This window comes from Rhinolophus sinicus, linkage group LG10 (assembly GCF_036562045.2).
Source record: "Rhinolophus sinicus isolate RSC01 linkage group LG10, ASM3656204v1, whole genome shotgun sequence".
Classification (NCBI taxonomy): domain Eukaryota; kingdom Metazoa; phylum Chordata; class Mammalia; order Chiroptera; family Rhinolophidae; genus Rhinolophus; species Rhinolophus sinicus.
The window spans coordinates 40370560-40384635 of NC_133759.1; the positions used below are offsets into that span (position 1 = coordinate 40370560).

At 47.3% G+C, this 14076-nt stretch overlaps 1 protein-coding gene across 1 annotated transcript in view; it reads left to right on the plus strand.

The window, feature by feature from the left end:
• The window catches only part of FGD5 (FYVE, RhoGEF and PH domain containing 5), a 108084-nt gene extending 94814 nt beyond the window's left edge, over window positions 1–13270 (plus strand). Inside the window, exons 14-21 of the mRNA XM_019746997.2 lie at window positions 444–523; window positions 2754–2853; window positions 3226–3363; window positions 3810–3939; window positions 4784–4914; window positions 7356–7484; window positions 12331–12485; window positions 12860–13270. Of these exons, the coding sequence (XP_019602556.2) occupies window positions 444–523; window positions 2754–2853; window positions 3226–3363; window positions 3810–3939; window positions 4784–4914; window positions 7356–7484; window positions 12331–12485; window positions 12860–12896 (900 nt within the window). The 3' untranslated portion in view covers window positions 12897–13270. The remainder of the gene's footprint in view (window positions 1–443; window positions 524–2753; window positions 2854–3225; window positions 3364–3809; window positions 3940–4783; window positions 4915–7355; window positions 7485–12330; window positions 12486–12859) is intronic.
• The last annotated feature ends 806 nt before the right edge of the window (window positions 13271–14076 follow it).

Consider the following 14076-nt stretch of genomic DNA (forward strand, 5'->3'; position numbering starts at 1 on the left):
GAACACTGAGGTAGGAAGAGAACCATAAGAGGCACTGGGGGTCTCTCTGCTTCTGGAGGCGCTTTTACATGAGTAAAGGGATGAAGGAAGCACCTTTCTCAGTGGGGAGGTTGGTTCTCTTTTCCTCCAAAGGTTCTACTGAGGAGCCAGTTGGGCAAGGGAGTGGGAGAGACTGGTCACTGAGCAGGCACTCATGCAGCAGGACTCTACTCCTGGAGGCTGGCTCCTGAGGTGGAAGCTCCACAACCGCCCTGGGCTTGGGTGGTGGTCAAGGACCATGGAGTCAGAGTTGGAGTGGGCAGCCAGGCCCCCAACACACGTGCGCGCGCCTGCCATGTCTCTAAGCATCTGAGGGGGCTCAGAGAGGGGCAGGACCAGAAGAAGAATCTAGCCTATGGTTGCCCTTCCCCGCCCCCACCCTGAGGGCTGCTGTTGGTTTCCAGGTCAGTCGCCCAGTGATGGAGAAAGTGCCCTACGCTCTGAAGATCGAGACTCCTGAGTCCTGCCTGACTCTGTCTGCAAGGTATGGGGAGGTGGGAAGAGGGCGGGCCTAGGGGACAAAGGGACAGAGTTTACAGGTGGGAAAGTTTAGAATAACAAGTGCTGGGTGTGTCTTTGTTTTTATTTTGGTATTCTTCAGATCAAAGAATTTTTTTTTTTCTTTTCAGTTTTTCTTAACCATTTTTGGATCACACACCACTTTGGGAATCTGATAAAACTAAGGCTTCTCTCCCCTGAAAAAAAATGTGCATGCACATAAAATTTGACAAAGAACTTCAGGGGCTTTCTAGAGCCTGTTTTTTAAATGTAACAATAACAATATCTCATGATTGTAAAACTCGATGGATTATTGGGTCTTTACAGCAACACAAAAAGTTAAGACAAGTAAAAAATGCATTGTACACCTTCGTTCTTAGTGTCGGCTTTTAGGCTTTTGTATCTGGAGAGTAAAATGACGAGTGAGCATTCATCATCCAGCTTTTCCCTGGTTTGGAGTGTGGCCTTTCCATCCGTGTTTTCTGCAGGCCCTCAGGCTGCCCAGGGGTCCGTCCTCACTGGCTTTAGTCAGTGAAAGCTCTCCTCCCCACACCCCACACCCCACACCCCGCCTTCTTTCAGGGCACGGCCAGCTTGAGCCCAGAAACCAGGGAGGTGTGGCTGCTGCCAGGGCTGCACTGGGCGTGGTGGGGTTGGGACAAGGTTCCCAAGGTTTGGGCATCTTCCCTTGGGGAGCACGTAACCCTGGGGTGGCAGCGGTGCCCTGTGTGTGGGGTGGAGGTCCTGGGTGTGCCATGGGATGTGCACGCAGACTCATGTGCTATCTTGTAGATGCTGTGGGTCCTTAAGCATTTTCAGCCCCTCAGTGCCAGGTCCTGTGCTGCAGACACTAACGACTTGAGCCTGGGTGTGCTGGACGGGAGCTCCCGTTCTGGGTAGGAGAGTGGTGAGCTGGTGACAAGCAGAACATAACTGCTGCTGCAAGAATTAGTCGTGGTGATGAGAAGAGTAATGAGCGCTGGGCTCCTGCAGGGTCTCAGGCCCCTCCTCTCTCCCTCATCACCACCCTTGGAGCTGGGCCTTGCAGCTCCTCCCATGCTTGGGGAGCTGAGGCCTAGAGAGGGGTCCCACAGCCATGTGAGGCAGAACTGGGGTTCAAACACAGGACTGTGTGACCCAGAGTGCCCATCCACTCCTATATACTGATTGAGGGGTAGAAGAAGCCTTGAAAATTCCAAGGAGTGACCACCTCATCTGGGGGAGTGAGGTGATGCCTGACTGGGGTTCCGTGGCCTCTCCTCCCCATATCTCTAGGTAAAATCAGGGACCTGAGGAGACCCAGGGTATGGTTTCTGCTTGCCATGAGGTCAGGATGGTGACAGGCCAGGCTCAGCCCTTCAGGTGGGGCTGCCCATCTCTTTTAGGCAGAGGCACTGCCCTTTGGCCAGTGGCCTAAAGGAGCTACTGTCACTGACAAGCTGGTCATCTTCCTGCTAACCCAGATGCTTCACACTGAAGCTTCCAGGGGACAGCAGGACCCATATATCTTTTAGGGACAAGGCATGTGGCTGGCCGCCACTTTTTCTCCCTCCCAGGCCAAACTGGTCCCTTATCTGGCTGAGGCTGCACACTTAGTGCAGGGTGAGAGCGACACCTAGTGGGGCCTGTGAGAATTTCCACCCTGCTGTCACTCCGGAGCAGCTCACAGTCCAGTGTGGCTGTCACCACACAGGAAACCTGCCAGGCACAGAGCTGGAATGTGGGAAGGCAGCTTGTTGGATGAGTTTGTGTCTGGACAGTTCTGTGGGAAAGTGTGGAGGAAGTTGGAGAGCCTGGGACCTTGGCCTTTGCCAAGTTCTGTCTACCCCTCTTCCTTTGCCCCCGCTCACCTGTCCCTCCTAAAGCACGGGCCCCTCAGAGCCTCCCGAGCACCCCTTGCTTTGCCATTGACAAAGTCTGTCTAACTCCCACCTGTTACTTCATCCCCATAAAAGCCCTGGGATCTAAAGGAAGAGTGTCGGCATTCCCATGTTGCAGGTGAAGAAGCGGCCTGGGGAGGTCAGCGTTCCCTGGCTGCCCTGCTAGCAGGTGGAGGAGCTGAGGTGCAGGCCTGTGCCTGTCTGGCAGGAAGCCAGTGGTGCTGGTTGGGTTTCAGACATCAGGAGGCTCAGGCGTGGGGGAAGGAGCGGGGCCGCAGGGCCTCGATCCCCTGGGTCCCCTCGTGCACCCTCGCTCACTGCAGCTCACACCCACAGCTCCTGTGCAGAGCGGGATGAGTGGCACGGCTGCCTGAGCAGAGCCCTCCCCGAGGACTACAAGGCGCAGGCCCTGGCTGCCTTCCACCACAGCGTGGAGGTGAGTGGGGGCCCGGGACCCCCTGACCCCCGCTGCACAGCCCTGGGTTGCCCTGGGCAGGCACACGCCGAGGAGGACTTGCAGCTCCTTCCCTCAGGGCACTGGTTCCTCCTCGTCCTCCTCCCACAAGGTCTCACCAGCTCGGGAGCGGGCACTGCGCAGCCCCAGCCTGGAGCACAGCGGCTCCAGGTGGCTCTGCTTCTAACCCAAGACGCGCTTCCTGGAGGATGCAGGGAGGAGAGGGCAGCGGGCGGGTCGTAGAATTAGGACCCCCCTACCCCGCCCCACATACATATACACCCCATACAGGAACGGGTGCTCCCATCCTGCAGGTGTCCTGACCGCACTGCTCACCCCATTCCTTTGCTCTAGATGCGGGAGAGGCTGGGGGTCAGCCTGGGGGAGAGGCCCCCCACGCTGGTGCCTGTCACACACGTTATGATGTGCATGAACTGTGGCTGCGACTTCTCCCTCACCCTGAGGCGTCACCACTGCCACGCCTGCGGCAAGGTGAGTCTCCCTGTCTGGGGGGTGGCTGCATGGGGGCAGTACGGGTGGGGATTCGGGGGCGTCCAGCAGCTACTGCGTGCCAGCCGAGGGAGGTGTGTTCACACCAACCCTGCGAGGTAGGAATTGTTTGTTCCCACTTTACTGATGTCCTCACACCAGTGCCACATCCCACGCCCCTTCCATGGCACTACCGCACTCTCAGAAGGAAATCGTTAGATACATGCTTATTGTCCTTGGAGAGAGTATCGTGTCATGGTTAAGGGCTCATCAGAAAAATGGGTCACACTTGCACACAAGCTACGCAGCTGTGCTGGAAAAGCAGGGGGACCTAGCACAGTCCCTGGAGGAGGTGCGGGGCAGGTGGCAGAGGAGAGAGGATACTGACCTTCTGCACGCACTGAGCTGGTGAGAACCACTCTGACGTGTGTCCCCAACCGGGCCTGCAGATTGTGTGCCGGAACTGTTCGAGAAACAAGTACCCTCTGAAGTACCTCAAGGACCGGATGGCCAAGGTCTGCGATGGCTGCTACGGGGAGCTAAAGAAGAGGGGCGGCGACGTCCCGGGCCTAATGAGAGGTAACCTGGGGACCACCCTCACCTTTCTTCCTGGTGGCCCACAGGGCTTCTCACTGCCCCACGGTTGGGGCCTGAAACCATTTTCCCAGAAAGGCTCAGAACAAAAGCAGCCTTCAAGGAAGAGCCAGGGGTTCAATTCACACATGGGGCACCATTTCCCAAAATGTTGGTTCCTTGGAAAATCGATAGGTACTCCCAGATGAAGGGTTCTGTGGGCAGCCCAGTTTGGGAAACACTGGGCCTGTGCCATTGGTGACGGGGACGGTAAACAGGGTGAACACATTTACTTCGCCGTGGAAGCTCTCTTTTCTTTTCGAGAATGTTCCGTAGGCCTGTGTTCTGTGGGCCCTTTTTGAGATAAGAATTGTGAGATGGGTAGCAGAGGAGTTGGGGTCAGGGGAGGGCTAAGAACTCTCTGATAAAGCTGCCTGAGGAAGTGGAGCTGGCTTTAGAGAGACTGTGCTCAGGGGACAACCTTTGCCCAAGCAGAGCTGGGCCAGAGGGAGAGCAAGTGTATCCTGGGCCTTAAACCAAAGAGTTCTCCTCCATGAGGCCACCGAGGCCATCAGAGAGGACAGCCCAGCCCCAGCCTTCTGGGGCACTGGAGAGAAGCGATGGCCGGCACCGAGGAAAAGCCTTCCTTCCTGGCCTTCAGGCCTTTCTGTCCACAGAAGGGACTATGCCCATTTTTCTGGGCACACTTAACCCCCATGGTGAGTGAGGCCAGTTGCCATCTCAGGAAGGCCTGGGAGCTCTTATTTACAGGAATCGGTGTTCCAAGCAAGATGTGTGACTGTCCATGCGGACACTCAGCCCCTTCCCCTGTGACTTGTCTTGGTTACAGAGCGGCCCGTGAGCATGAGCTTTCCCCTGTCCTCCCCCCGCTTCTCGAGCAGTGCCTTCTCATCCGTCTTCCACAGCATCAACCCCTCGACCTTCAAGAAGCAGAAGAAAGTCCCTTCAGCCCTGACCGAGGTAAGGCAGGTAGGACTGCCTGCATGGGGGGCAGGGGATTTGGAAGGTTCATGGTCCTGCTCCAGACTGACCAGGCTCTTTGGGACAAAGAGGACCCCTCATGGGAGATATTTTTGCTATGACGACAGACTCACCACTAACAAGGGCAGTGCCTGTGTCCAGGTCCTGTCCTGTGTCCAAGAAGATGCCAGTTTGGTGGCAGAAGGCAGGACCTGACAATTGTAGATGGTGTTAGGCAACGTCCCTCCCATCCTTCTCTCTGCCTCTCCCGTCTCTTTCTTTTTTCTGCTTTCTTTCTCTCCTGCCCCATAGCCTAGACTTAGTGCCCAAGGGGACTGCATAGGTCACTGGGGCTCTTCTGACTGAAGTAGCTACAGTCTTGGCTTGGCTCTCCCAGGGCAGGCCCACTGAGCCGTACATCCTGTCACCCTGGGGGTCCCAAATGGGCTCAGGTGGGAGCCTGCTGGAGGCCTGGCACTCTTTGTGGGAAACCTCAGAATTGGCTAAACTCAATTCCATCCTGCAAATAGATTTATACATCTAAATTCTAATCACAGCCATAAACAAATGTGTGCCATGAATATACAAGCTGTCAAAGGAAGTGTGATCAGCTGTTTCTGAGTTTTTTCATTAATATTCATTATCAAGTAGCAGGAGGGAAGGATTTTAAAAAGTGTTAGGAGATGAAAATTTTTAATGGGTATAGTTCTATGCATTAACTTAATTCCTTTTGCATATTAAAGATCTTGGGAATAACACATACATGATAAAAAAGTGTTTTTCAAAAAAGCACAAAAGAATATATGATGAAAAATGAGTTTCTCTCCCTCCCCAGACTTCAGTCCCACCCACCCCAAAGGTATCACCATCAAGTTTCTTATGGATCCTTCCAGAAATTTTAATGCATGTACATAATAAAGATGTACATTCATAGATTCTTTTTTTTTTACCCAAAAGATAACATATTATACTGAATCTCCTATATATTTTCCCACTTAATTTCTCTTAGATATTCACATTTGTTCATACACATAAATGTCATGTTTTGCACAAATCTAGAAAAACTCACCCTCTCACTCTCGCTGTGCTGGTTGTCTATATGCGTTGGGCTCATAGAACCTGAGTGTTCCATGGAGGCAGAGTTTGAGGACCACTCTTCTTACCCTTCTAGGCTGCTCTGATTCTGGGGCCTGTGGATCTCCCCCAGCCATCCCTTTGGTAACTTTTGCCCCAAGTGACAACCTTTCTTTATCTAAAAAGACTGCACCCAGTGGGATCTGCAGTAGCCCCCAGAGAAATGTGTCCCCAAGTCTCCTGCCGTCCTCTCTCCTTCTCTCTGCTCCTCCTCAGCAGTAAGACCTGCTCCCCATGAGAAAGTCTGCAGAAATGCTCTCCCCCAAGTATCTGTCAGAAAGGCAGTTTGCAGAATTGGTTTCCCCTGCCATGTTCTTTTATCGGTGCTGCCTTCCTCACTCTGTGAGATGTTCCAGCAGGGCGAGTCCCGGACCTCTGGGGGAGGTTCCTCTCCTGGTGCTTCTCAAAATAGCCCGAGCTGGTCCTGGTTTCCTTTCCCTACATGGAAGTTTGTCGATGTCTGGAGTATTTGCTGAAAGATGCGAGTTCTTACCTCTCTTCAACTAAGCAGGGATTTGACCTTGGGTAGATCCCTCCATTCCTCTGGACCTCAATTTCCCCATCTGTAAAATGAGAAAGTCAGATGAAATAATTTCTGAACTTGGCCTTCTTGCTCTAGTAGTAATATTAATATTTATGGAGCACTTACTATGGGGTCAGGCGCTATACTTGTCTTATGTCATGTAATTCCAATTTAACTAGTAAGGAAACAGACTTAGTGGAGATAAGGAAATTGCACATTACCTGTCTATAAACCGGTAGTGCCTGTATTGGAATCCTAGATTGGTACTGCTCCAAGCCTGTGTGCTTAAGCCCCACATAAAGCCTGTCTGACGGACGATTACTACCAATAAGAGGGTTTCACACATCTCAGTAGGCAGGAGATCATAAAACCTTTAGGTAAACAGTACAAAGAGGATCCCTCCTTAAATGCAAGAAATCAATAAGCTGAAACGTGTAAGAATCAATTTTAGAAGGAAAAACCGTTCCCCCAGGTGTCAGCAGTTTCATAATTTGGGGGTGTGGGGTTTAGGAAGAGGGACTGGGAATCTGAAACGCCACTAGGGGGCAGCACTCCTATAGGCAGTTTTTGTCTCTTGTGCCTCCTGGGTCCATTCAGAAAATCCCGAGTCTCAAACCAGTACACTTTAGCTGCCTTTCAGGTGCCAGATAGGTCCTGAGATTTCATCCAGGTCTCAGATTTCAAAGCAATGTAGACACTCTGCCAACTGTTTTGCCTGGCATTTTGTCTGTTTGAACTGTGCCCACCACCTGGTGCCCTGACCACTCTGCCCTCCTTTTGCCAGGTGGCCGCCTCCGGAGAGGGCTCCGCCATCAGTGGCTATCTCAGCCGGTGTAAGAAAGGCAAGAGGCACTGGAAGAAGCTCTGGTTTGTCATCAAAGGCAAAGTGCTCTACACCTACATGGCCAGTGAGGTAGTGGTGGTTCACGCTTTCTCTCCTCCCTCCCTGCAGGCCTGCAGGTTAAGCTCAAGCCTTGGTGTCCGTGTGGGCTATGCACCAGCCCTTGTCACCTCAGGACAGTGAAAGCCTGGCTGCTGGGTCCAGTTCTCACGTCAGGCAAGAGCGTTGCTGTGGATACACAGCCATGTATCAGTCCCAAATCTAAGGAATTTACCGTTTCTGTGTGGAGATAAGGTGGTACAGCATGCTGACCTGTGCACTAAAGTGTGTGAATGTCACAGGTCCAGCATGCAGTACAAGCCAGGCTCTCTCTCCATAAGAGAAAGCTGCTTCCTGCTCTCTACTTCAGTTCTGGGACAAAATTCAGCAGCTTGAAGGCAGCTACCAGCGTTTTTTATCTGTGCATTTCTTTATCAGGGAACTACTGTGGTAACTCTTCTGTTAAATAAAACTTAATTTATATTTTTATAGAACATCTTACATTTACATCTTCTAAAATATAGGAGAGAGGGCTTTGGAGAGGAAGCCTGCTTCCGGAGTCGACAGGTGTGGGCTGTGCTTGTACAGCAGGTGGCTCCTGACACAGGATAAACCTGTGGGACAATGTGAAAGATTTCCATGGCCAGGTCCCACCATCTGGTGGCTTCCGCGCGCTAAGCCTGCTTTGAAAATGGAACTTCAGTGCATTCTGCACAGCTGCAGAGGGTGGGTGCTTCACCCCATGAGGATGTACACAGAGCGCAGGGCCCCAGCCTTCTCCCCTGACCACAGATGCTGGCGAGTGTGCAGAAGCCACTTCTTTCTCCAGGACATACAGCTGCCCTAACAAAGGACCTGCAGTTGTGACAGCTGCAGTCAGCCCTGTCTTCACAGGTCCTAGAGGCCAGCAGGGACACAGACAGAGGGGACCCACTGTGGGTCTGAGTGACTCAGGCGCTGTGTGAGCTGTGCGCTCCCCGAGGGGGCTCTTCACTCACATGTCCACAGATGGGACTTTCTACACTGAGGAGAATTTTGGTCTTTACAGAACAAATTGAAATGTGACATACGGTCCTTCTACAGCCCAGAGCTGCATCTTCCTGAGCAGGTAGTCCACAGGTCACTTGCCGGTGTCCTCTGAAAATGGGGTTCTGAGGGAACCCTGAATAGGCACTGAGTGGGACTTCCTGTCATACTTCTCAGGATCTGTCATATATGAGGCATGTCGTGGATCTCTAAGACGTGGAGATTTCCCAAACCAGCCTGACCACAGGCCCTTCTTCATGGAGCATCACATAGAACTCTTTTTGCACAGGACACACTTTTGGAAGAAATGCTGGCTTAGATGAACAAAAGCTAGTGATAAATAACCACCAAAGAGAAGTGAATGTGCTCGCTTCGGCAGCACGTATACAAAGAGAAGTGAATTCTGTCTGAGAACAGAAAGCCCAAAGTCTCTAGGCTCTGAGCAACAGTTGTCAGGAAAGTGACGACATAGGTTGATTTTTAGAAGATGAATTTAAGTATGCTTCCAAAATAGTTTTTACCAGAGAGGAACTTGTACAATTTCTCAATAAGCATATTTCAGGGATGGGACCAAGCTTTAAATTCCATCAAAGAAAAAACGTTTGATAAAGTGGATAGTCAGTTGGCACTGTCTATACTACTGCCGTGAACATGTCACATTCCCTGAGGTGACCCAAAGTTGATGCAACTTGCTATTCAGTAACAGTCCCGGGAGAAAGTGACTGTCAGAAATACGAAGGAATCTCTTTAATTTTTTCCAATGTTTTATTATTATAAAAAAATTTTGAACATTAAATGTTGAATTTTCAGCCATCAACTAGATTATACAATTAACATTTTACTATACTTCCTTGATCAAGTATATATTTATTCATCCCTCTATCCATCTTACTTTTTGATGCTTTTCAAAGTATACTGCCCTCTAAGGATTCAATATTTGTGTAACTTTTTTCCTTTTGAAGAGCAATTTACGTATAATGAAGTGCACAAATAGTGTCTTAAATGTACTACTTGATGAGTTTCATCGTGCATACACCTGTAAATTCCCACCTCACCCCTGTCCCAGAGGCAATACACTGTTCTGATTTTTTCCTACCGTAGATTAGTTTTGCTTCTTTTAGATCTCTATATAAATGGAATCATGTGTGACTTCCTCCATTCAGTATGATGTTTTTGAGAATCAGTCACATTGCATATAGCAATAGGTCATTCTTTTTTATAGCTGAGTAGTAGTCCATTTTGTGAATATACCAGTTTGTTTATCCATTCACTAGTTGAAGGATATTTGGGTTGTTTCCAGTTTGGGGTAATTATCAATAAACCCACTTTAAACTTTTGCATACAGGTTTTTGTATGAAAATAGATTTTTATTTCATCTTGGCTAAATACCTAGGGTTGGACTTTCTGGATCATAGAAAGTTGTATGTTGGGTTTATAAGAAATTACCAGACCTTTTTCAAAACGAATGGATCAGTTTACACGCCCCACAACAATGGGTGTAAATTTGGGAGTTCTGGTTGCTCTCCTTGTTTGTCAGCACTTGGTATTGTCAGTCTTTAATTTTAGCCATTCTGGTGAGGGTATGGTAATATCTCTATGTGGTTTTAATTTATATTTTCCTAGTGACTAATGATATTTTTCATGCGCTTATTAGCCATTATTATATTTCCCTCTGAAAAGTGTCTGTTTAAATCTCTTGTGGGTTAAATCTAAAGTAGGTTAAATCTAAAGTAGGTTGTCTTCCTGTTATGGAGTTCTTTATATATCTTGGATACCAGTCTTTTGTCAGCTAAATATTTTGTGAATATTCTCTCTCAGACTGTGGCTTGCCTGTTCATTTTATCAATGAGTGAATCTTTTGTTGAAGAAAAGTTTATAACTTCAATGAAATCTAGTTTATCCACGTTTTCCTTTATGACTGTTGCTTTCCATGTCCTAAGAAACTTTTGTCTACTACAAGTCACAAAGTAATTCCCCTGTATTTTCTTCTGAAAACTACTGTTTTAGCTTTTACATTTATTTAGGTCTATTTCAAATTTCATGTTTTTCCCATATGGATATTCAATTGTTCCAACCCCATTTGTTGAAAAGACTTTCCCTATTTTATTATTTTGTGTCTTTTTTACATATCAAATGACTGAATACGTGTGAGTCTATTTCTGGGCACTCTGTTCTATTTCACTGATATATTTATCAGTCTTTATGCCACCAAACTGTCATAATTACCATAACTTTATCTTAAGCCTGAAGTCAGGTTGTGTAAGTCCCCAACTTTGTTCTTTTTAAAGATTGTCTTAGGTATTCTAGGTCTTTTGTGTTTCCATATAAACTTGTCAATTTCTACCAAAAAAAAAGAGTGCTGAGATTATGGCCGGGGATTGTTAAATCTATAGATCAGTTTGGGGCGAATGGGCATCTTAACAATATTGAATCTTTCAATTCATGAATATGGTATTAATCTTTATTTAGTTCTTTCTCTTTTAATATTTTGTAGTTTTTAGTATAGCAGTCTTAACACTTCTGTTCTTGCATTTCTGTTAATTTTATTGCTAAGTATTTTGGTTTTTGGATACAATTTTGAATAGAGTTCATTTTCTAGTTGTTTGCTGCTAGTATTAAAAATTGATTAACCCAAAAACAAAAAACAAAAAAAAAATTTTTTTGAAAAAGAAAAATATTTTTTATTAATCTGTGACCTTGCTGAATTCATTGTTAGTTCTAGTAGTTTTATATTATAATCAATCCTGTCCTTTGTAAGCACAGATAGTTGTACTTCTTCCTTTCTGATCTTTGTCTTTTTTTTCTTTTTCTTGCCTTAATGCAATGCCTAGGACCTTCAGAACAGTGTTGAATTTAATTGGAAAAAGTGAACACGCTCTTGCCTTGTTCCCAGTCTTAGGGGAAAAGCATTCCATATGTCACTATTAAGTATGATGTTAGCTGTATGTATTTTATAGATGCCCTTATCAGATGAAGGAAGTTCCCTTCTACTCTTAGTTTGCTGAGAGTTTCTATCATGAGTGGATGTTGAATTTTGTCAAATGTGGTTTTTGATCTAGCAATCTTTAAAAATTGATTCCCTTTTATACACAAACTCTTCTCCCCTCCCTCCTCCTCCCACAAGCATTCTGCTATCCTTAATTAATTATATCTCTCTGTGTGGTTTTGTAAAGTTGTATTGTTTATGAATATGTATTTTTACATAAATATGTGTGTATATAAAAGTATCTTTATATATAAAAGCTCTTTTTATTAGCACTATGATTTTAAGGTCCCTCTGTGTTCTCTGGGTACACCTCATCGCACTGTTAGTGTCTTCATAGCACAGACACCCTGAGCGCTCCACACTGAGGCCCTGCGAACCAGGGTGTGGGGCAGTGAGTACAGAGTATGTTATCAGAAGTAACTGTAGAAAACTAGGTGAGTCACTGACTGATCAAATCAGTGGAAAGCGTGTGGGGTTAGAAGGTGGTCATGAGTCTAAATTCTCACTCTCCCCCTTACTCGCTGGGTGACCTTGCGGAGTTATTTACCTTCTCTGTGCTTCAGTTTCTTCTCAGAATGGGGGTGACACTTTCTGTGATTGCTGTGAAGATTATACAAGATAATGTGAAGGTGAAAATGCCTGGACTCTAATAGGCTGTCACAAAACAATTAAGTTTCCTTTTCTCCTCATGCCTGGTCCTGACAGGAAGGGTGGGTGAAGAATATGTGTGTGGTTATTTTACTGTGGCCCAAGCGTGCTCCACCCAGAAGGTCTCATTGTGCACCTGAAATTGGAGTTGTCAGTGCTAAGCTGTTGACTGTATATAGTGCCATGTTTAATACCAGTTTTCCTTTTTGCCCTCTGCAGGACACAGTGGCCATGGAGAGTATGCCTCTGCTCGGGTTCACCATTGCCCCGGAAAAGGAAGAGGGCAGCAATGAAGTAGGACCTGTTTTCCACCTTTACCACAAGAAAACCCTGTTTTATAGCTTCAGAGCAGAGGACACCAATTCAGCTCAGAGGTACCAAAATACCTCGTCCTGTATTTCTTGCCTCTCTTTCAGAAGGAAACAGGGTGTTCCCAGGACTTTGGCTTCTGTTCTTCTCCAGCCATTCTATCCCATTGAGTCCCTTTGGGCCACAACAGAACAGCGAACTCCCGATTCCCAGTTGTCTGATTCTTTTAAGTTTATGATGATCCATTCAGACAGGCATGCACTGATCCAGAAACTTTGCACTGTGTTACAGGCCTTTGCTAAATGCTGGGAAACAAATATGAATATGACATGGTTCCTGACCTTAGGCTAATGGTAATTTAGTTTAGTCACTTACAGGTTCTGTGACCAAAGTCACAGGCAGTCAAGACAACAGGTATCCCTCCTCTTCTGTTTTACAGGTGGATCGAGGCCATGGAAAATGCAAGTGTATTATAGCAGTTATCAAGCCTGTGGACTCAGAATAAACTCTTAGGTTGTTATGTGGACCTTTCCAGAAGCCAATCCATGTCTCCACTCAACTGGACACACATTGGATTCAGCATGGGGGCCTGATCTTTTCTGATGGAAGCCCCTCGCTCACACCTTCACATGTGGAATCCTTAAGGGATGTTTATGGACCGCCCCTTTTCTGTCTTCGTGTTTGCCACCCCACCCCGGCATAAACTATTTCCTTACGCAGCAGTGAGTTAAAACTTAGTAACATGAAGACGTGGGACCAATAGAAAAGTACATTTTAGAAATGCAGGCTTTTTAGTAGAAACAAGCTTTTTCAATTCTTACTCCTAGTAAATAAACATTGTCACCTTTCATATTGTTGATTTCGGTGCCTCAGGTGAAACAAGAAACAACCAGTAAATAACAGCTACTCTCATTGAAAGCACTTTATTGTTTTACTGAGCTACAACCTTCAATTTTATTTTTTCCAAGCGATCTCCAAGTGAGTCCTGTGGACTAATTTGCCACCAGTACTCGACAAGGGTGTACGGAAAATTGACTTGTGCAAAACTGGCTGTGGCGACACTCGGAATGGGGGTCCTCCTTACTGCAGATGGTTCTGCTCTGGATAGGAAGGAGACGACTTCCTCCTCCATTTGATCCTGTGAACCTGTATACTGACAGGACTTAGTAAAGGAGGACTCCCACCTTCCCATGGTGGTCCTCAACACTACACCAGTGCTGGAAGCTCGGCTGCTGACAGATCGGCCCCCACCCCGGAGGTCACTGCAAACCCTCCGAAGAGACAGGGTCTGCTTTATTTATTGTGTGCCTTCCTGAGTTTTACCCCACACGAGCTGACAGCGTTATGTTTATAAAAATCTGTTCTTATTTTTGACACGGTAATCTTGGCTGTATTACCGAAGCCTTGAGAGAGAGAAAAAGAGAGAAAAGAAGATGTGATCAGCAGGTGAATTTGTGGTCTTGGCCAATGGTTCTGAACACGTGCGAGAGCACAGAAGTAGTTGGATTGAAGATAACTCTCTGGGCTCCTGGGGCTCAGTCACCTCCCGCTGATGACTGCTGCTCATTATGCTGGAAGTATTTTTACATAAAACAAATTGGGGGTGGGGGGCGGGTGGGATTCCTTGTTATTCTCATCGAAATAAAAACAATCATA